General features: G+C 36.4%; 2 protein-coding genes across 2 annotated transcripts in view; one reads left to right on the forward strand and one right to left on the reverse strand.

The window, feature by feature from the left end:
* The window catches only part of THOC1 (THO complex subunit 1), a 41,066-nt gene extending 35,157 nt beyond the window's left edge, over positions 1-5,909 (forward strand). The window contains exons 17-21 of the mRNA XM_059895427.1: positions 636-701; positions 2,281-2,364; positions 4,033-4,180; positions 4,922-4,997; positions 5,506-5,909. Coding sequence (XP_059751410.1) covers positions 636-701; positions 2,281-2,364; positions 4,033-4,180; positions 4,922-4,997; positions 5,506-5,801 — 670 coding nt within the window. The 3' untranslated portion in view covers positions 5,802-5,909. The remainder of the gene's footprint in view (positions 1-635; positions 702-2,280; positions 2,365-4,032; positions 4,181-4,921; positions 4,998-5,505) is intronic.
* Positions 5,910-8,130: 2,221 nt separating this feature from the next.
* The window catches only part of USP14 (ubiquitin specific peptidase 14), a 40,767-nt gene continuing 25,487 nt past the window's right edge, over positions 8,131-23,410 (reverse strand). Inside the window, exons 8-16 of the mRNA XM_059895428.1 lie at positions 22,638-22,718; positions 22,186-22,271; positions 21,397-21,511; positions 16,389-16,454; positions 16,152-16,244; positions 14,612-14,740; positions 10,026-10,086; positions 9,551-9,658; positions 8,131-8,894 (exon numbers count right to left, since the gene is read on the reverse strand). Of these exons, the coding sequence (XP_059751411.1) occupies positions 8,743-8,894; positions 9,551-9,658; positions 10,026-10,086; positions 14,612-14,740; positions 16,152-16,244; positions 16,389-16,454; positions 21,397-21,511; positions 22,186-22,271; positions 22,638-22,718 (891 nt within the window). The 3' untranslated portion in view covers positions 8,131-8,742. The remainder of the gene's footprint in view (positions 8,895-9,550; positions 9,659-10,025; positions 10,087-14,611; positions 14,741-16,151; positions 16,245-16,388; positions 16,455-21,396; positions 21,512-22,185; positions 22,272-22,637; positions 22,719-23,410) is intronic.

Consider the following 23,410-nt stretch of genomic DNA (forward strand, 5'->3'; position numbering starts at 1 on the left):
ACACAGATGACTAAAGCAAAACACACCCTATCAATCTGTAGGGTCCATCATGGATTCATGCAACGAGACAAAACTTACATTTTTTGTCTCCTGCTTCCAAAATCCATGGCTCTAGGTTCTGCCATTTTTTCCATGTCACAGACAATACAATTGCTGTTAGATTGATCCAGCTTACTTCTAGTTGTTGCACGGTACTATAATCCTTTCATTTCTTTTACCTTCTAGTTAACTATTCATTGCGTTATACTGCATTTGAATATTTTTAGAAAAAAGTAATGGTTATCACTATCATTAAAGGGAGCTCAGCTCAGCGCTGTGACGACCTAGATGGGTGGGATGGGGTGGGGGGGGGGGAGAGCCAAGAGGGAGGGGATATAGGTATACATATACGATTCACTTCATTGTACAGCAGAAACTAACACAACATTGTAAAGCAATTTTACTCCAATAAAAAAAAAAGGAAAAAAAATCATTATTAAATATATGCTCATATAGAAAATTTGCTAAATACCAAAAATGATTAAAACTCATCACCACCCCAAAATCCACTATTTAAGTATTTTTATAGTTTAAAGGTAGAAGAGAACGGTGTCCATAAAAAAATGTATTTATTTTTGTGTCTGTCTATTTTGCAGTGAGGAGTTAACAAGGCTTTGGAATCTCTGTCCTGATAATATGGAAGCCTGTAAATCAGAGACAAGGCAGGTTTAAAATGTTTCATGTGAAGTATTGCTTTTCTCAAATGTTAACTAGAGTAGAATTTTGTCAGCTATAAGCAGAGCTCAAAAGAAATTTTAAAGTTTACTGTGGTTGACTTTGGCCCAGCAGAATATAGCTTTCCATAAAACACCTAGAAGTACTGATAAAATAATTGTAGAAATCACAAGAAATAAAGATTCACAAAAGAAGGGGGAACTAAAGACCAAAGTAAGAACTAATGCCGCGGTTGCTTCTAGCTGGGGAGCAGTGCAGGTGATTCCCACACTGGGGAACCAGAGAACTTGGGTTTTAACGGCCACAAAAGGACAGAAAGTAAAGCCTAAGGTCTGTACAAATATGTAACTGAGTTTCCCCCAAGTAAAGCTGAGGCCCTCAGTGCACACTATCTGTAAAAGAAGGGCATGGCGGGAGGAGGAGGGACTTGCTCACTGGCACAGGAAGCAAGGAGCTCATCCATTTCCACCTGAGATATGGGCGAAAAGAAAAAAAGTATTCCCTGAGAAATTATAACCACAGGTCTGCTGTCATGCAGTCTTAGAGTTTATATTTATACTACCAGCAGTGTAAAGGAACGACCCCCAAGCTAAGAGGGTGAACTAAAAAGTCCCAGGCTGATGATAGAAAGCTTGTGGCGGGGTAGGGTGACCACACCTTCAACCTAAGCCACACAAGGATTCTACAGGTAAGTCTGAAGATAAACTCACCATCCAAACTTAAGAAAACAATCTACCATGACTAAGAATCAGCAGACAGAAGCAACTAAAAGGAACATGACACTCTCAAAAAGGACCAGGCAAATTAGAAAAAACAAGTACTTCTTGTAGCAATAAGAAAATATAGCCGTTTTGTACAACACAAGGAATATAGCCAATATTCTGTAATAACTGTAAATGGAAAATAATCTTTAAAATTGTATAAAAAAATTTTTTAAAGATATGATAAATGTTTAAAAAAATATATAGTCACTGAAATTACAAATTTAATAGGCTGTCTTCAGAGAGCCCATTTTTCTCGTTTTAGTCAAAGATGTCTTCTGATAAGATTCTTGGGTCTTATTTGCTTGACTGCATCAAATTTTATTTCTACATACAAATGCAAGAAAGGTGCAATTAAAAACCAATCAGGCTACCATGGTAACAATCTAAACTAAGCTCAACGTTAAATTCATATGGTCTGGTTATTAGATTTGGTTTAATTCTGGTTTTAACAATAAATATCCATGGATGTTGACATGGCATGAACATTTCCTGCTTGCTGGTAAAAGTTAAATGCTCTTAAACACCTGGCTACCCTCTGTGACCAGCAGCACCGTCATATGTGACAGTATACAGCGCAGTGTGTGTTACATTACAGACTAGTATATAAAATGGTGTAGTACCACACTGCCCTCTTCATTGTCCCCTTTGGGAATTTTAGTTTTGAGTCACCTCCTTAAAAATCTGAGTTCCTAAGTAATCTAAGTGAAAAATCCGTGTGGGTAATGCTGGAATCTTTATTGCCACCATTGTATGAGCATTAAGAACACACATGATCCTCACTAGTTATTTTTTTAATGCCCAGGGAATATATGCCAACTTTGGAGGAATTCTTTGAAGAAGCCATTGAACAGGCAGACCCTGAAAACATGGTTGAAAATGAATACAAGTAAGTAATGTTTCTCATGAACTAATTTCCCTAATACCTCTTAAGAATTGTATGTATACTAGAATGCTTATCAAGACAGACAGTTGAGAGCATAGTACTTTTCCTTTTAGCTGAGTTTATGTGCCAGCTTCACATTACTGCACGTCTTGATTTCAGTGACCATTCCCATCGACTAACAAGCATGACTTAGAGTCACGCTTGTGTCAGAAAAGTAGAAAAATCCCCCTTGAGCCCACCTCTATCACCTCTTTTCTCTGTTCCCCTTCAAATCACAGTATGTCCAACAGTGTTTGATAATTACTGCCTTCATTTCCTCAGCTCCTTTTCTCTGGTCAGCCCACGCCTGCTGGGCTGTCTCCTCCTCATCACTCCACTGAAATAGCTCTGATCATTTTTTGACCTTTCGGCAGCCTTCTCCAGTTGATCTCTCCCTGCTTAGATAATGTTTTCTTCCCTTGACACCCATCTAACTGCACTCTCCTCCTGTTTTTCCCTTTGCCTCACCATCTCAGTCTCCGTTGCTGGCTCTCCATCTAACTCAAATTTTGTAGTAACTTCAGGATTTAGTCTTAGCTGTATCTTCCAGGTGACACCACACAGCCCCATGGTTTTAAATAGGCATTACAGCATCGTGATCCGAGGGCAAGGGCCCTCTCATCAGCCTGCCTAGGTCAGTCCTGGGACTCTACCACTTACTGGCTAGGCTTCTAAGGGCTAATTTAAACCCTTCTTTGCTTTGTTCCGTTATCTGTTAAATAGTAATAGTACCCATTTCACAGGGTTATTCTGAGCGTTAAATAAGATGGTTCACGTTGAACCATGCACTGCCTAGCGGTAGTTTTTCAGGTGCCAAGACTGTCTCAGAGGTAATGAGGCTCATTTATGAGCAGTGACTAATAAACTAGATTGCTACTCTAAGAACTTGTGGGGACTTCCAAGTCACTTACAAAAACTCTTAAGTGCAACAAATCTGTGCTCTGCATTCTCTGTAGCTTGCCTGTTTCCAAAACATTATCTTTATAGAGTTTCTCAGGTTTTTCTTACCTTACTGTGTACCACCTATTATTAAGGAACAGTTCGTGGATTCTGTTCTTGGTATCACTGCGTATGGTGTTGGCTACTGGATGTGTCCCTTTTAGTTTTGGAGTAATTTTTTTTTCACTGAGGTTGATATTCAGCAAATTAAAGTTTAGATGTTACATAAATTTTTTAAAAAACAAATTAAATTAACATGATGAAAACTGTTGGGTTTATAAAATATTCTGAAACTCACACCTGCAGATGGCATTGCCAGTTTGGATATCAAGTCAACTGAACATAGTGAACCATGAGTATTTTTCTAAATGACCAGGGGGATGATTTGTCCTGCGCACATAGCATCTGGCCAGTCCTGGACACATACTAATTGACTTTTAACTTAAAATGTATGTAAACTTTTTAAATTTAAAAACTGCTGCATATGAACCTGCCTCTTTGGATTCTGTTGGTTTCCATTTATAAGTGAACGGCATACTGAGAGGTTCTTTAGGGCTATGATCAGAATGAGAAGAATGGTGCCTTCAGCTACTGACCTGGGAGTATAGAATTTTGCCTGGTGAACTACATTAACTAGAAGGGAATATAGAAATAAATAAGTATAAATTACAAGACTGACATCTCTTTTTATAGGGCTGTGAACAATTCTAATTATGGTTGGAGAGCCCTGAGACTGTTAGCACGGAGAAGCCCTCACTTCTTTCAGCCAACCAACCAGCAGTTTAAAAGTTTGCCAGAATATCTCGAAAACATGGTAATAAAGCTAGCCAAGGAATTACCAGTAAGTAACACAGATCAATTTTTACGTCCCTTAGTTTGCGTTACCTTCTTTTTTTAAACTGCTAATTGCTGTTTGAGCTAAGAGCTGAATTTAGCCTTTATCATGTGGAAAAAAAAAAAATCCATAAACCCCCTTGTTTTAGAATGAGGAAAAAAATGCATTTGAGTATACATTTATAGGAAGTACATAAATTGATAAAGTAACTTTATATACTGTATAAAAAATTAACTTAATTATTATACTTTGATTAAACTTATTTTTTTGTTTGCCAATGCATTATATTTTATCAAAGGTAGGGCCCATGGGGTAGTGGTAGGCAGCTTGGCCTATCTTTCTACTCTTTTCTCTTTTCCAGTACAATATGGTAATAACTATACTGTATGCATAAATCTGAATTAAATTACTCAAAAAAAAATGTTAAGGACATGGTTGCTCCCCGAGTCTTCCCTACACCATTGTTACCATATGCTGAGTACTTGCAAGTCATCTTACCATACTTCTTACTGGCTCCCTTCTTCCCAGGTTGGAGTAAGAGTCTTTCCAACCTTCAGTCTTCCCCGCCCCTCCTTCTCCAGGTTAACATTGTCCCACTGTGATCCTTACCTGACATTCACATTTAACACTCTCAAGGGTAAAGTTCTGGGCCCCATAATTGGAATCTCATACCTAAACAGAAAGTATCCCCAGTTATCTGATTTTAGAAGTTGGCATTCTTCTAAAACATTCTTTTACTCATTTTAGCCTCCTTCTGAAGAAATAAAAACAGGTGAGGATGAAGATGAGGAAGATAATGATGCTTTACTGAAGGAAAATGAAAGTAAGAATTGAATTTTCTTGGCTATTTTACAAAATTGGAAAAGATTGGGGTTCTTTGTTGAGAGGTACGTTATTTGATCTACTTCTCAACTTCTACCATTTTTCCCAGCTGTTTCTTATAGTGAGGAATCTAAAACATTGCTTGATAATAACTTTTAAAATAGTACCTTTTATACAGTAAAATTTGGAAGTGTTGGGAAGAAAAGTACTTACATACATTTGAAGGCAACTCATACCTCTGTTAATTCTTGGGGTTTAGATTGGGGGCCGCTGGTTTCAGAAGCCTTCCTAATTATAATAGAGGTAACAGCTTTAGCTTTGATTGAGTCCCTAATAATCATAAGAATGGTAATTCAACCCGCAGAAAGTATAAAAAGGAACTGTTTTACTTTTAAAATAAAGCTTATTAAAGGTGACTAATATCTCAGTGGCCCCATATTCCGTTTTATATTTTGAATCGTATACATCCTCGTACCTTGTTCATAATTTATGTTTCCTGTGTTTTCTAGGTCCTGATGTTCGGCGAGACAAACCTGTAACAGGGGACCAAATAGAGGTATTTGCCAACAAACTGGGTGAACAATGGAAGATTCTGGCCCCCTACTTGGAAATGAAAGACTCAGAAATTAGACAGATTGAGTGTGACAGTGAAGACATGAAGATGAGAGCTAAGCAGCTGCTAGTCGCCTGGCAGGATCAGGAGGGAGTGCACGCGACACCCGAGAACCTGATCAATGCACTCAACAAGTCTGGGTTAAGTGACCTTGCAGAAAGTCTAACTAATGACAATGAGACAAATAGTTAGCTTTTTTTTTTTATTATTAAAACTGTGATTGATAAGCTTTTGTTACCAAGCAGCATTTGATAAGAGGTCCACTGGTTTTGGTAAACAATAAACATTTTTATAACAGTTGTACAGTTGGCTGGTGCTCCAAAAACAACAGAATGCATGGTGGCTCTTGATGACTGACCTCAGGGTCTGGGGGGACAAGGGGGTAGGTTGGGGAAATGGCCAAAGTAAAGTGACCTCAAGGTCACATAATATTTTTGTTAATTAAACATTTATAATAAAGTCAGTAAGCAATATTTAGGGGCATGGTGTTTCCTAAGATACACTATGCCAAACTGGTTTCCCGCATTCCATTAGTAGTTACAGAATTTAACTTGCTATCCTGAACATCCCACAGTAATACTTTCTGAAACCATATGACTGCTCTAGTCTCATCTATGCTTTAAAGCAGAGGATCAGCAAACAACAATGGCCTGTTTGTCACCTCTTTTTATAAGTAAAATTTTAATGGTACACAGCCATGCTGGTTCTTTTAAGTACTGTCTATGGCTCCTTTCATGCTACAACAGCAAAGTTACATAGTTGCAACAAAGACTTATGGCCTGCAAAGCTTAAAACATATTTTTAAAATACCTGGCCCATGGCAGAAAATATTCTCCAACCCCCAACTTTAAAAGAAATGGGGTGAAGTCTAAAACGTAGTTCTTTTAGCCTTACAGAACTTATTTTAAGCTCTCAAGTCATTAAAAATAGGGATACATACCTCAGGGATTGTTGTGAAGTTCAAATGAGATGTATGTGAAAGCATCCTACAAACAGCAAAGCACTATGTAGTCATGGCTGGAGACAGTTTCCATTACCCTTTAGGGTGCTAAGGTCATTGTTTGAATCCTAAAAATATTCTTGCTGGGGCTTCACCTCACTCTCTAGTCCAACAGTGATCCAGCACAGCGCTAATATCAAAAGGGCCTCAGTGCGAGGGGCACAGCACATAAGGCACGCTCAGGAATCAATCAAGACGTTTTCTTGCTTATTCTCTCTTTTCAAAGATCTTATATGAAAGGTTGAATTCTAAAATAGCCTTAATAGTTTAAAACAACACTAGTGTAAGTCCAATTTCTTATACTTTATAATGCTTTTTTGGATCAAATAAAATGAAGTGTTTTGTAATGACAAGGAATTATAATTTAAAATGCTAATTCCATACAAGGCTTATATACTATACTTTGTTCTAACCCTACCTGATCTAGTAGCTACAGCATCCTCCAAATCGTAAAATCTGAATTGTAATTCCTAAATTGGTGTCCTCAAAATTGTTCAGAACAAAATAAGATAGTGAATAAAAAAACTTCACAAATTTACAAGCATCACACCAATATATAAAAGAATCATTACAATTCTTATGGTCTCATCCTCCCTATTCTATTCTGCACCCCCTCCAAAGCAAAAGGAGTACTGATTGCCAATTATTAAAGCTTAGCTGAAGAAGCTATTTACAAATAAATTTTCCTGAAATGCTTATTTTATCCCCTAGTGTTCTTAGATTATATTACATTGTTCAAACTTGAGAGGAAATGGCCATTATTCTCTAAGAATCTAACAGGTATCGCTACTATGCTCTGCAGAGCATTAAAACAGCATAAGCAAAGATGAGATTTCACGATAATCCCCAAAACTTTATTATAAATATCTAACTCAAAGGAAATCAGACAAGTTAGCTGATATTCTATCCTTTCGCAACCAAGCAAGGCTCCTAAAACAAAAATGAATTGACTAGAGTGTATTAAAATGGAAGAAACATACCATATATATTGAAATATCTCATACTTTGGTATTTCTACCATCACTTTAAAAATCGTTGGTATTAAATTTTGATAGGCATTAAGAATTTGGGAGTTGACAGGGGAGTAGAAATAAACATCCAACTGAGCCAAGGAACAGACCTGATAACATGGTTGCATTCAGCATCCAAAGAACTCCATTACTTTTACAACTCTATTTCTTTTTAAACAGAATATTATGCTAGCAGGCAAAGACGACAGTATTTCTAAATGGATGCTTAAGAGCATAGTTAAACTAACCACCTGCAGACACTGTAATAGTAGTAAACATATCTGAACTTCAGCCAAGCTCCAACACTCAACAGACAAAAGACTTGAGGTCAAACGCTGTTAGTCCCTCTTTGTTTTTGTTTTTTTTTTTTATTAAATATCCTAATTTTCTAAAAATAAGCAACCGGAGCTTGTCAACATTATTTTTAAGGTTGATTACTACAAAACCATTGCAAAGTTAAATGTACAAACCTAGTACATCAGAGACACAGTAATAAATGTATAATCAAATGTACTATTATTGATCACAATTTATTTTAAAGTCATGAAAAGCCAGCAACAGTCAGGCTGGACAAATACTTGATTGTACCCATGTTTCCATGGGATGGGGACAGCAGCACTGAGTTACACAATGAGATCAACACTTAACTTCCTTTCCACCGTCCTGGCAAAATTTTTGTTAGATAATGCAAAGGATGGGCAGCTACTGAATCACTGGTGGTTTGAACCATGCAAAAACAACAAATAATAGAGTAATAGGTGTGCAATAAACATCTGATTGCTGAATCTTGGGCTGAAAAAGACAGGAAGAAAAATTATCACAGAAGGTAATCGTTGAAAGGCATTTCAACTCATAATTTTTAAAAATTAATCCAAGAAATAAGCTTTTTAAAAATGTCTTCCTGTCACCTTTACATAGGGCAGCACAGTCCAAAGGCAATTTTCTCTTTTCTGTTATTTTTTAGGTCGATAACACAGAGTGGTCTGCTTCTGCCCTCTTTTGTTCCACATGAGGGGAAACATGTAAAACCACCTAAAAAATCTTCCTTTAAAGCTCTGGGTTATAGAAATGATCAACAAACAACATTTATTTCACACCTAAGCATAAATAGCTAAAATGAAGATTACTGTTCACTTTCCTCTTCCATTATTTCAATTCTGCGAGGCCCATAGAGTAGAACATAAGCTATATGCCAGTCTCCACCACCAGAAAGCCTCAAGATATCCTCTGGTGTCACGATGCTGACCTTATCATCATCAAACTTAATCCATTCATCTAAAGTGCAAAAGAGAAGAATGAAATTAATCTCATATATGATTTTTTCAGAGTTCCATTGCAAAAAAGGTACTGAGTAATTTTATGTACAGTAGTATTCCATCTGCCATACCAACAGTTCTCAAAGTGTGGTCCAGGGACTACTCAGGTTCAAGATCTTTTCAGGGGTTCCATGAAGGTTACAACAATTTTCATAACACTCCTAAAGCATTATTTCCCTTTTCCCCCTCATTCTGTGAAGTGTGCTTTGGAATTCTCCAGAGGTTACACAACGTGTGATAAAGCAGCAGACTGAAGGCAGAAACGGGAGAATCCAGCTGTCTCCTATTAAGCCTAACAAAACAGACTTAGAAAAATGTAAATCAATATCATTTTTTGCCTTTGTTTTGGAAAAGATTGTAATTTTTATTTTGAAAATGTTATTTATGTTAATATGTAATGACTTCATTCCTGTCAGCTTTAGATGACTTCTCAGTTTTAATTTCTATTATAGTAAATATTGAGATAATCCTCATGAACAGAAGCTCTTTGGGATCCTCAATAATTTAAGAATGCAAAAGGAGTTCTGAGATCAAAAAGTTTGAGAACAAATGTGCTAAAAATCTAAACAACTTATCAAAATAGTATGGAACAATTTAAAAAAACAGAATCTTTACCTTGTTTCCTTTTCACCCATGATACGTAATGACCTGAAGAGCTAGATCTTCCCTGATGTGTTAGCACTGCTTGTAAGTCATAGTATCCACAATTATTGGAGCCAATGTCTAAAGAAAGATGTAAACCCAATAATATTAGAAATGAACAGATACGTGCTTTCTCAAGCTAAGTAACAAGCAAGAACAACTCAAGTTTACCCTAGAGAAGTACTTTGTTAAAATCCAATAAGATACTACTGTCCAATTAAAGGTTCATGAAAGATGTTTTAAGAAGTATGCTATCATTCATAGAACATATATTCACTAAAAAGTGATTTTTTTACTATGTCATACTAAGGTAAATTATAAGAAACAACTTTTTTTTAAAGCACAGTATCTGAAAAAAACAGATATGTGGAAAGAGTAATTTTACCTTAAAAAAAAAAAAAAAACCCTACACACAGTAAAACTCAACTGAAATGAAGATTTCACTTACCATCAGCAAAAGAAAAGGGTTCATACTTAACTTCTTTTGGGGGACTACTCTTATTGTCACTCTGAGGAGAAAAAAATTTTAATTTTAAGTTTTCATGATATTGGAAATAAAATTTATATTCTCAATGAGTATCCATCTCCACAAATATTTACTGTCTATAATGCAAATCACCAAGGCAAGACAAAGAAAAAATATGATCTGCCTTACAAATTGCTCAAATGATACAGCTACAGTTAACATAAAACTGTAAACCCAAAAGTCCTACTCTTTAACAGTCTCATATGTCTAGTAGGAGATCCTGATTACAGAACCAACTTCAAACCACTAAACCTAGAGCACACCAGTGAATAAATACAGAGTACAGATAAACACTGCTCTAGGGTAGAAAAAGAAAACCCAATTCTGCAACTTTTCCAGAACACTATCAAACCATATAGGTAAAGACAAAAGAAAACCTGCCTCAAAAAAAAAAGTCGAATTACTGCAATTAATATTATATCTACTAAGCCACGGCCACCTGCCACTTCAGCCCAAATGAACTGAAACATTTAATTCAGCAAATATTTACCTAAATTAAAAGAGGCATGATTTACAACTTTAGACAAGGATCTTCAATGGGAACTCCCTTGCCTCAACCCATTTCAGTGTGTAATATAAAAACAACTAAGCAGGGGCTTCCCTGGTCACGCAGTGGTTAACAATCTGCCTGCCGATGCAGGGGACACGGGTTTGAGCCCTGGTCCAGGAAGATCCCACATGCCGCGGAGCAACTAAGCCCGTGAGCCACAACTACTGAGCCTGCGCTCTAGAGTCCGCAAGCCACAACTACTGAAGCCCACGCACCTAGAGCCCATGCTCCACAACAAGAGAAGCCACTGCAATGAAGAGTAGCCCCCACTCGCCACAACTAGAATAAGCCCGTGCACAGCAACAAAGACCCAACACATCCAAAAATAAATAAATAAAATAAAAATTTAAAAAAAAATTTATTTAGGCATATGGACACTAAGTTCTTGAAGACTATAATGATAATGAAGACAACGCAAGCAGTTTAAAAGATAGCTAAAGTGACAAGAAGCCAAAGGATCTTACAACAAAGAAAGGCAATTAGGTCAACCATTTCTTTATATATTTTTAACACCTAGAGCAACCCAAAAAAGGCTATACAAAGAAACACATTAAAAAACATTACACATGGGCTTCCCTGGTGGTGCAATGGTTGGGAATCCGCCTGCCAATGCAGGGGACACGGTTTCGAGCCCTGGTCCGCGAGGATCCCACATGATGTGAAGCAACTAAGCCCATGTGCCACAACTACTGAGCCTACGCTCTAGAGCCCACGAGCCACAACTGCTGAGCCCGTGCACCACAACTACTGAAGCACGCAAGCCGTAGAGCCCATGCTCCACGACAAGAGAGGCCACTGCAGTGAGAAGCCCACACACCATAGCGAGGAGTGGCCCCTGCTTGCCGCAACTAGGGGGAGGCTGTGTGCAGCAACAAAGACCCAATGCAGCCAAAAATAAAATAAAATAAATTTTTTAAAAAATCAATTCTTCAAAAAAAAATTATACATAACCTAGAATTCTAAAAAACGTTCATGTAACCTACAAGAAGGGAAAACAGAAACAAAAATCAGAACAAACAGCAAAATATAAAATAGATTTAAACACTAACATATTAAGAATTACATGAAATGTAAATGGTCTAAATGTACCAATAAAAAGACAGAGGTTAACATAGGATTAAAAAACATGACCCAACTATATGCTGTCTATAAGAAACTACCTTCAAATATAGCATGGGCAAATTTAAAGTAAAAGAATGGAAAAAGATGTATCATGCAAACATTAACAAAAAGAAAGCAGCAGTGGCAATATGAATATCAGATAAAGTAGACTACAGGACAAAGAAAATGACCACGAACCGAGAGGGACACTGCATAATCATCAAAGAATCACTCCACCAAGAAGACAGAGCAATCCTAAATGTGTATGCACCAAATAACAGTTACAAAACATGAAAAGCAAAAAGCTAACAGAACTGAATGAATGGAGAAACATACAAATCCACAATTTTAGTTGAAGACTTCACCACTCCTCTTTCAACAACTGTTAGAACAAGTAGACTGAAAAACAGCAAGGTTACAGGAAAATGCAACACCATCAACCAACTGGATCTAATCAACATCACATAATACTCCACTCAACAACAGTAAAATACACATTCTTTTCAAGTGCCCATGGAACATTTACCAAGATAGATCACATCCTGAGCCATAAAGCAAACCTCAACAAATTTAAAGGAATTTAAATCACACGAGTGTGTTTTCTCACCAGAATCGACTCAAACTAGAATCAGTAACAAAAAGATAACAGGAAATTTTCCAAACACTTGTAAATTAAACAAGACACTTCTAAATGATCCAAGGTCAAAGAGAAGTCTCAAATTTTTAAAAAATACAAGAAACATAATGAAAATGGAAATGCAATACAATTCATAGGACACAATCTGAAAGCACTGCTAAGAGGAAATTTACAACACTAAATGCACACATCAGAAAACAGGAAGTCTGAAATAAAAGATCTAAGTTCCCACACCATAAGGACCTAGAAAAAGAGAAGGAAAATAAACCCAAAGCAAGCAGAAAACAGGAAATAATAAAAGTAAAAATCAATAAAACGAGATGCAGAAAAATAGAGAAAAATCAATGAAACGAAATGCTAGTTCTCTGAAAAGAGCAATAAAATTGACAATCCTCTAGCAAGACTGACAAAGAGGGAAAAAAAAAAGACACAAATTAACAATATCAGGAATGAAACAGGGGACAGATATCGCTACACACCCTGCAAACATCAGAATCATCATCATCCTAGGAACAACTCTGCACACATAAAATTGACAAGCTAGATGAAATGGATCAATTCCACAAAAACACAAACTACCAAAACAAACCCAATATGAAATAAATTTGAATAGCCCATAACTATAAAGTTCAATTTTTAATTTAAAAACTCCTGAAAAAGAACTCTGCAGGCCAAGACTGTCTGACCAAGACAATTCTACCAAACGTTTAAAAGAGAACTAACACCAATTCTACACAATCTCTTTCAAAAAAAATAAGAGAAAAAACCATCTAATAAACCAATTCAGGAGAGTAGACGTTATAAGATCAATATACAAAAATCAACTGCAATGAATGCAAAAATGAAATTTTAAAAACTATGCCATTTACAAAAACATCAAAAAGAATAAAATAGTTACAAATAAATTTAACCAAAGTACAAGAAATGGACTTCCCTGGTGGTGCAGTGGTTAAGAATCTGCCTGCCAATGTAGGGGACATGGATTCGAGCCCTGGTCTGGGAAGATCCCACATGCTGCGGAGCAAATAGGCCCGTGCGCCACAACTACTGAGCCTGCACTCTGGAGCCCGCAAGCCACAACTACTGAAGCCCACACACTGCAACTACTGAGCCTGTGAGCCACAACTGCTGAAGCCTGCACGCCTAGAGCCCGTGCTCCGCAACAAGAAAAGCCAACACAAAGAGAAGCCCGCGCATCACACAAAGAGCAGCCCCCAGTCACCGCACGTGACCAAAGAAAGCCTGCACCAGCAACAAAGACCCAACACAGCCAAAAATAAATTAATTATTTAAAAAAAAAAAAAGAAGGGGGTAGGGGGAAAGGAAAGTGGATTTGGCTACAAAGGGGCAGCATGAAGGATCGTTGTGGTAGGGGAAATGTACTGCATCTAGACTACATCAAAGTCAGTATTCTGGTTGTGATATTGTATTACAGCTTTGCAAGATGTTACCACTAGGAGAAACTGGGTAAAAGGTACTCAGGAACTCTATTATTTCTTGTAACTGCATGTGATTCTACAATTATCTCAAAATAAAGTTTAATTTTTTAAAAATTGCTTTTAACACACAAACACAGTAACCTGCAGAAGAATTTAATTTTAAAATTTGGTATATAATATCACACTGGAAATATTCCTAGTTACCAGGAAATATCTTTTTCCTTTTGAAGAAAACAATCCAACATATAATTCAGCTGTCCCTTCTCTGAATTTAAAATATACAATTTATTAAATATAAAGTTGCTAAGGTTATAATTTTATCAGTTATAGGTGCTTGTTAAAAGATATGACTTAAGTTGTCACAGTGGGCATAATGAAGCAATATTCGATAACACTAATTCCATTTTAAAAACTAGAGATGCCTTACAAGGAAAATAATAAAATACTCTGAATTTTACAAGGCAAGATTTTACGGAAATAAAATAAAAATTTGAGGAAATAAATATTGATATAAAAGGAATATAAGCTGCAGATTTTTATGGGAAAAGAAAATATTAAGTTTATTCTACCATAAAGGACTCATTTAGCATAGCTAGAGTTCTTTTTCTTATGCTAAACACACCTAAAACTTTAAGGGCTTGCACCAATACCTGCAAGATTTGTATATATGCTAAACACAGGTTCATCCATTTTTACTAATAGGTTAACAATATAAAATGAATACTGGACACGGATTAAAGATAAACATATTAAGATTAGAAAATGACCAATAAGAACCTACTGTCTTTGGCTGCTGATTTACTTTTTTATCTTCCAGATCCTTGAACTTTGATCGAAAAGAAATCATTTTCTCTTGAAGTTCTGGGGTACATAGTTCGTACACATCCAACATAAGAGGAAATTTAACATCCTATATACAAACCAAAAAGAAAAAGTGCAAACAGACTTATAAAGGTAGTTATTTAAAATATTTATCACACTTTTTAAAGTACTGCTTTCATATTCAAATAAAGTTGAAAATAAGAACTGTAAGATTCACATGGAAATCTATGCATTTGAAGATATCAGTGTTTATTTTCAATCTGGTCCTAACTTTAAGATTAAAAAAATTTTAACTTTTCCATTAAACATTTTAACCCATGAAACCGACCTCAGAGGAGTTACCAAAAAATTTAAACAACAGGGACTTCCCTGGTGGTCCAGTGGTTAAGAATCCACCTCCCAATACACGGGACACGGGTTCGACCCCTGGTCAGGGAACTAAGATCCCATATGCCGCAGAGCAACTAAGCCTGCGTGCTCTAGAGCCCACGCACAACTAGAGAGCCCATGTGCCGCAACTACTGAGCCCGCGTGCTCTGGAGCCCCATGCACCACAACTAGAGAGCCCACATGCTGCAATTACTGAGCCCGTGTGCTCTGCAGCCCGTGCGCCACAACTAGAGAGCCTGAGTGCTGCAACTACTGAGCCCACACGCTCTAGGGCCCGCATGCCACAACTAGAGAGAAGGCCGCACGCTGCAAAGAGCCCACACGCCACAAGGAAAGATCCCACATGCCGCAACAAAGATCCCGTGTGCTGCAACTAAGAGCCAATGCAGCCAAATAACTAAGTTTTTTTTTTTAATTTAAACAATAAAAGAAGCATTTCAGAAATACTAGACTAGCACATACTTCAACTACATTTAACCTGTTCATATGACACTAAGTATATCTGAAAATGTATTACAACTTTCAGCTCAAGAGGCTAGAATTATATATACCTCTCCCAAGGATCAGAGACTCTATGGATACACAGCAGAGCTACAGTTCAACAAAACAGATGAATCCTAAGGTAGGCTCTGACATCAAGTGATTACAATTTAAGTATTCCTTGGGCACCAGTAACTTAACACTCTTTCACCTGGAAGAAAGGAACCGCCTAGAATAGAGTGTGTTATATTGCCCCTTACCCCACTCCCGTCCCCAAACCTACTGGACCAGTATCTCTGGAATTGAGGATCTGGTCTAGGGCAATATTTCTGGGGAATGGAGGGCATCCATCAGAATTACCTTTTGAAAAATGTAAGACCTAAGGCCTCACTTAATCAGATGCTTGGTGGCGGTTGAGGGGCAGGCGTGTGTATGATTTAAAATAAAAAGGACAATAGATAATTCCAATACATATTCTTATTAAGAACCACTTGTCTAATGTTAATAACTTCCCTATTTATAGTATTTTAAAGTGAGTTTATCCCTAAAAGAATAAAGAAACCTATTGTAAGTTAAGAATTACCTTCAAAGAATTACAATAATTTATTATAGTAAGGTTCGTTACTAACCTTAAGAACTTTGGCATTCACAGATTCCTTCTCTTTATAAAAAAATCGAACCATCTGAATAGTCAAGTAAGCAGGCAACCGGCTGATCTTGGACTGAGGAGACAAAGTGGAAAGAAATTCTGTAACATACAAATACCACACAAGTTTTTAATTCCTCAGTTTGGTAAAAACAAAGACTGGGTAACATTAATTAGCTGGAAACCTTTCTAGTAAATGGAATTGGATTCCAAAACTTACAGATTTGATGTACAAAGCATTTCTTTGCAATGTTGGAGACTGTTTGGTGATTTCTTCCTGAAGTCGCTAAAAAAGAACATAACAGAAGTCCAAACATTAAAGAATTTTCTTCTGCAATACAGTTATATCTTTAATTCTTTTAAAAATTATCAACAGTACTAATTAATAGACAACAAATAGTACGTCAACGGATTTATACCCCTGAGAAATAATTTGAATGAAGACAATGTGGGAAGGCTTTTAGATATGGTTCAGTTCTTAAAAGGCATCAATTTTTACTGGCGTGAACTCCTCAGAATGTAAATAATACTTGAAGTCTTTTAATTATGACCCAAATGCTCAGATTCTGAGAGTTTATACTGTATTTTATACAACCTAAGGAAGCCTTTCATAGTATTCCTCTACTTACGGATCATCAGAATATTCATATTAGAAGAAAATTAAGAGAATGTAGATAACCCTTGTTCTTTACGCTTTATTTAGCAAAGCCTTCCAGAACAAATCAGTTTTTGTTAAATTTGAGAAAAGTCGTAACACAGAAAACCTCTGTTAATCTAATAAATGTGGGAAAGCCTTTAGCCATTATATCTTATAACCATCATGTCTGCCATTCCACTCCTTACAGCCTGTGTGACACTGAGCAAGACAGTTATCCCTCTGGGCATCATCTGTAAATGGTGCATCATAGATGTAAATGGTGCTAAAAGCACTTAACGTGACAGTGCTGTTGTTAGAATTATATTAGTACATGGAGAAAACTTGGAGAACTATTTGGTATATATTCTATGTTCAACAAGCATGTTACACTTATATAAAAATTGTTTCAGGTTTGATTTTTAAAAATTACTAATTACAAAAGGAATCACCATGGAGTAGCTTTTTAACATTTAACCAAGTTTATCTGGCAACAAAGAGGTAAAGAAATGTGGAGCAAAATTACTCAAAAATAAAACGAATGATGATAAGGAATCTAAAAAATTACCAAGACAATAAATTAATTAATACATTAATACATACATTAATACATGTTTTTAAAGAAAGGATATATGGTACAATGTTACTCATCAGGTAAGCTACATATTATTACCATCAATCCATGATCATCTAGAAGTTCCAGGTATACTTAGTTTTCCTGGAATTTTATAAAATTATGAAGAATATACCCTGGAGAGTCCCTGCCGAAACATTCTATCCCACACTCTCCAATTAACATTTACATCACGTTTTGATGCCCTGAAACTTGTATCATAATTTGTTATAGGACTTGGGGTGGTAAGCTAGTATCTGTATGCTTTTATTTTTATTTATTTATTTTTACTTTTCCCTTTTTTTTTTTAACATCTTTATTGGAGTAAAAAATGGTGTGTTAGTTTCTGCTTTATAATAAAGTGAATCAGCTATACATATACATATATCTCCATATCTCCTCCCTCTTGCATCTCCCTCCCATCCTCCCTATGCCACCCCTCTAGGTGGTCACAAAGCACCTAGCTGATCTCCCTGTGCCGTGTGGCTGCTTCCCACTAACTATCTATTTTACATTTGGTAGTGTATATATGTCCATGCCACTCTCTCACTTTGTCCCAGCTTACCCTTCCCCCTCCCCATGTCCTCAAGTCCATTCTCTACGTCTGCGTCTTTATTCCTGTCCTGCCCCTAGGTTCTTCAGAACCTTTTTTTATTGTTTTTTTTAGATTCCATGTATATGTTTTACCATACGGTATCGTTTTTCTCTTTCTGACTTACTTCACTCCGTATGACAGATTCTATGTCCACCCACCTCACTACAAATAACTCAATTTTGTTTCTATTTATGGCTAATATTCCATTGTATATATGTGCCACATCTTCTTTAACTATTCATCTGTCGATGGACATTTAAGGTTGCTTCCATGTCCTGGCTACTGTAAATAGAGCTGCAATGAACATTGCGGTACATGACTCTTTTTGAATTATGGTTTTCTCAGGGTATATGCCCAGTAGTGAGATTGCTGGGTGGTATGGTAGTTCTGTTTTTAGTTTTTTAAGGAACCTCCATACTGTTCTCCATAGTGACTGTATCAATTTACATTCCCACTAACAGTGCAAGACGGCTCCCTTTTCTCTATACCCTCTCCAGCATTTATTGTTTGTAGATTTTTTGATGATGGGCATTCTGACTGATAATGAGGTGATACCTCATTGTAGTTGTGATTTGCATTTCTCTAATGATTAGTGATGTTGAGCATCCTTTCATGTGTTTGTTGGCAATCTGTATATCTTCTCTGGAGAAATGTCTATTTGGGTCTTCTGCCCATTTTTGGCAGAAATGGGTGATAATGAGGTGATACCTCATTGTCGTTGTGATTTGCATTTCTCTAATGATTAGTGATGTTGAGCATCCTTTCATGTGTTTGTTGGCAATCTGTATATCTTCTCTGGAGAAATGTCTATTTAGGTCTTCTGCCCATTTTTGGATTGGGTTGTTTGTTTTTTTGATATTGAGCTGCATGAGCTGCTTGTAAATTTTGGAGATTAATTCTTTGTCAGTTGCTTCATTTGCAAATATATTCTCCCATTCTGAGGGTTGTCTTTTCATCTTGTTTATGTTTCCTTTTGCTGTGCAAAAGCTTTTAAGTTTCATTAGGTCCCATTTGTTTATTTTTCCATTTCTCTAGGAGGTGGGTCAAAAAGGATCTTGCTGTGATTTATGTCATAGAGTGTTCTGCCTATGTTTTCCTCTAAGAGTTTTATACTGTCTAAGCATTACATTTAGGTCTTTAATCCACTTTGAGTTTATTGTTGTGTATGGTGTTAGGGAGTGTTCTAATTTCATTCTCTTACATGGAGCTGTCCAGTTTTCCCAGCACCACCTATTGAAGAGGCTGTCTTTTCTCCATTGTATATTCTTGTCTCTTTTATCAAATATAAGGTGACCATATGTGTGTGGGTTTATCTCTGGGCTTTCTATCCTGTTCCATTGATCTATATTTCTGCTTTTGTGCCAGTACCATACTGTCTTGATTACTGTAGCTTTGTAGTACAGTCTGAAGTCCAGGAGCCGGATTCCTCCAGCTCTGTTTTTCTTTCTCAAGATTGCTTTGGCTACTTGGAGTCTTTTGTGTTTCCATACAAATTGTGAAACTTTTTGTTCTAGTTCTGTGAAAAATGCCATTGGCAGTTTGGTAGGGATTGCGTTGAATCTGTAGATTGCTTTGGGAAGTACAGTCATTTTCACAATGTTGATTCTTCCAATCCAAGAACATGGTATATCTCTCCATCTGTTGGTATCATCTTTAATTTCTTTCATCAGTGTCTTATAGTTTTCTGCATACAGGTCTTTTGTCTCCTTAGGTAGGTTCATTCCTAGGTATTTTATTCTTTTTGTTGCAGTGGTAAATGGGAGTGTCTCCTTAATTTCTCTTTCAGATTTTTCATCATTAGTGTATAGGAATGCAAGAGATTTCTGTGCATTAATTTTGTATCCTGCTACTTTATAAAATTCATTGATTAGCTCTAGTAGTTTTCTGTTAGCATCTTCAGGATTCTCTATGAATAGTATCATGTCATCTGCAAACAGTGACAGCTTTACTTCTTCTTTTCCTATTTGGATTCCTCTTATTTCTTTTTCTTCTCTGATTGCTGTGGCTAAAACTTCCAAAACTAGCTGAATAACAGTGGTGAGAGTGGAGAACCTTGTCTTGTTCCTGATCTTAGAGGAAATGGTTTCAGTTTTTCACCATTGAGAACGATGTTGGCTGTGGCTTTGTCATATATGGCCTTTATTACGTTGAGGTAAGTTCCCTCTATGCCTACTTTCTGAAGGGTTTATATCATAAATGGGTACTGAATTTTGGCAAAAGCTTTTTCTGCATCTATAGAGATGATCATATGGTCTTTCTCTTTCAATTTGTTAATATGGTTTATCACATTGATTGATTTGCATATATTCACGTATGCTTTTCAAGTGAACTTCTCTTAAAAGCCATTATGCCTCACCACAACTCTCCCCTCAGTATCACAGGGCAAAGAATAGCACTATTTATCTATCTGTTTCTTACAGAAACATTTACCAGTACTTCCCCTAACCCAATCTTACCCCAAACTGTACATGGGAGCTCCCTGACAACAAATAACCTTATTTTCAATGTAATTCCTGCCCCAATTCACTGCCCATCATTCAAGAGATGTACATATTCCCCCAAACCATATCAAATAAATGTTAGGCAAGAAAATTGTTCTATTTTATCAATCTGCTCATTAGAGTGGATTCTTTAGTATGGCACTGGGGAAACAGTACTAACTGAATAATAAGACAAGCAAGTTTTAGATCTGGCTCTGCCACAAACCAAGTAAGTCACTTAAAATCTAGGGCCTCAACTTTAATACTAGTGCAATGGGAGAATGACTACATGCCCTCATTTGCACAATACAATTCCAGTTTATACCTCACATTAATATATCCTCATTATAATACCCTCAGAGGCCTCCTTCGAGCCTCTGGCCACAACATTTTTGTCAACCAATCAATACACAACCTTGTTTTATGTGTTTCTGCTATTTAATGACACCTTAACATACACTGAACTCACAGTCAAGTACACTATAACTCATCTCTGAATGAAGCTTATCTAACAAATGTTATTTTCTCCTTAAGGCACATCACAGCCTTCTTGCACTTAGAACACCAGACAGCACTTCAGCATTATGCCTGAAGGGCATTATAAACAGCAAGATGACTAAGAAAAAGCACAAAAATGCAAGAAATGTGGCATTAAAATTACCGCAAAAAGGGTACTTGTTTATAGTATGAGCACTGAAACAAGAAGGTAGAGCATCACCTTTGGGACCTCAGGTGAAACGGTGTGAGTCAGGCGACTCAAAATTTTTGTCACCCTGTGCATATCTACAAATGACCATGAAAGCACCATGAGTACTTATGTTGGGGTTACAAATACATTTTAGCAAGTAGGTGTATTTGCAAATACAGAATCTACAAACAATGGGGATGAACTGCAATTGTCCTTACCAACTTAAGTCCTGTAAAAAGATACTTGACTTCTTGATTGATAAAACAGCTAAGCTGAAGCTGACTTTCCTTTCCTTTACTGACTTCTTCTTCTTCAGATTCTGTACATTTCATGCTTTGAAAAATAAGATAAGGAATTTGCCAATAGGCATTCAATTTGTTATATAACCTTGAATAAGTTATCTTAATGCTATTAAAATTAATAGCATCATTCATTGGTATTTAAAACATTTCAGTCTTCCAAAAGAGATTCATTTTAATATACTTAAAAATGCTCATTCACTTACCAACAATACGGATTAATGAAAGTGTGTAAAAGGATAAACTCTCAACAAATGTAAGTTGGTATTTATAGTCTTAAAATGGTCTTAATAACCCAAAGATAAACAAATCTTTTTCTAAGTTTCCACCCATGATATAGAAAATAGTACTCTCCTAAATTCATGTTTTATTAATTATATCGATCTCATGCATATAATTTAGCTGATTTATCCCATTTCATAATTAAAAATTAATTCTCTATGAGGTGAATTAATGAGGTATTCTGCTAAAGATGTTCTTAGGAAAAAATAATGAATGTCCTTAAAGAGTACATTTATCTAAACTTCAAGAGCACTCCAAAGGGTGTATTTTTCCAAATTCCTAATTTCCATATTTTTTAAGCATAAAAACCTCTGAAGAATTTTCCTTCATATCCCATCCACCACTCCAGGCAACAACGCTATTTATACCAATTCACTTCTAATAAGTTATGATTACAGTCATACTAATCTTGGCTCATAAGGATACGTAGTTTCAAATTCAACTCCGAAGAACTGATCAATTAAACTTTTCTTTTTAGAAGGTGTCACTGCTGGTGCAGATGAAGAATCTGTCTGCAAGTTAAGATGAAATAAAAATTCCAACTTTACATCACATGCATATTAATGTACATTGGCTCCCACACAATCCAGTTTAGTAACACACATTTAAGCTTTTTAAAATGTAATCCCTTTCTGTAAAATCCTTCTACTGATCAAAAAATATTACCAAAAAATTACAGATGCTCAATAATCTCAATTGATTAAATTTAGCAAATAATGCATTGAATTCAAGCACCAAATGCAAGCTGTCAAGTTCCAACTACAGATTCAGCATCTGAAGTATTCAAGTACATGTCTATCTATTAGGATGAACTAAGACTTTAGGGTGGGGGTGGGATAGAGAATCAAAGTCTATATTCACAAATATATTTCAATTACCTCTTTAACAGTATCATCCTCTACAGCTTCCAATTTCTGTTGCAATACTCGCATCATTTGTATCCAACATTCATTAGCATCCTGTAATTTAAAAAGTGACACAGTAAGTAATCCTGGCTATTACAGTGTTTGATCTATAAAATCCCTCCAAATTACTGTTTCCTCAGAGAAGGGGAAGTTGTTTTTTTCTTTAAAAATATTAAGCCAAATTAAATATTATATGATCTTCAAAACAATGAAGAATTCCAGAATAGTTTATTCATTCATTCAAGAGATGTTTTGTGGGGCTTCCCTGGTGACGCAGTGGTTGAGAATCTGCCTGCCAATGCAGGGGACACAGGTTCGAGCCCTGGGCTGGGAAGATCCCACATGCCATGGAGCAAATAGGCCTGTGAGCCACAACTACTGAGCCTGCGCGTCTGGAGCCTGTGCTCTGCAACAAGAGAGGCCACGATAGTGAGAGGCCCGCACACTGCGATGAAGAGTGGCTCCCACTTGCCACAACTATAAAAAGCCCTCACACAGAAACGAAGACCCAACACAGCCATAAATCAATCAATCAATCAATCAATCAATCAATCAATCTCTCCTAACATAGTAACCATAGTTGGCTTATACTTTAAAAAAAAAAAATTCAACCATTAAAAAAAAAAGATGTTTTGTGAATTCATTATTATGCTAAACACTATTCTAGACACTAGGAATACACAGCAGTCAACAAAATAGGAAAAGTCCTAATGGGGAACAGAAACAAAATATAGCAAATTCAAGTA

The sequence above is a fragment of the Balaenoptera ricei genome, chromosome 14 (assembly GCF_028023285.1).
Source record: "Balaenoptera ricei isolate mBalRic1 chromosome 14, mBalRic1.hap2, whole genome shotgun sequence".
Taxonomy (NCBI): domain Eukaryota; kingdom Metazoa; phylum Chordata; class Mammalia; order Artiodactyla; family Balaenopteridae; genus Balaenoptera; species Balaenoptera ricei.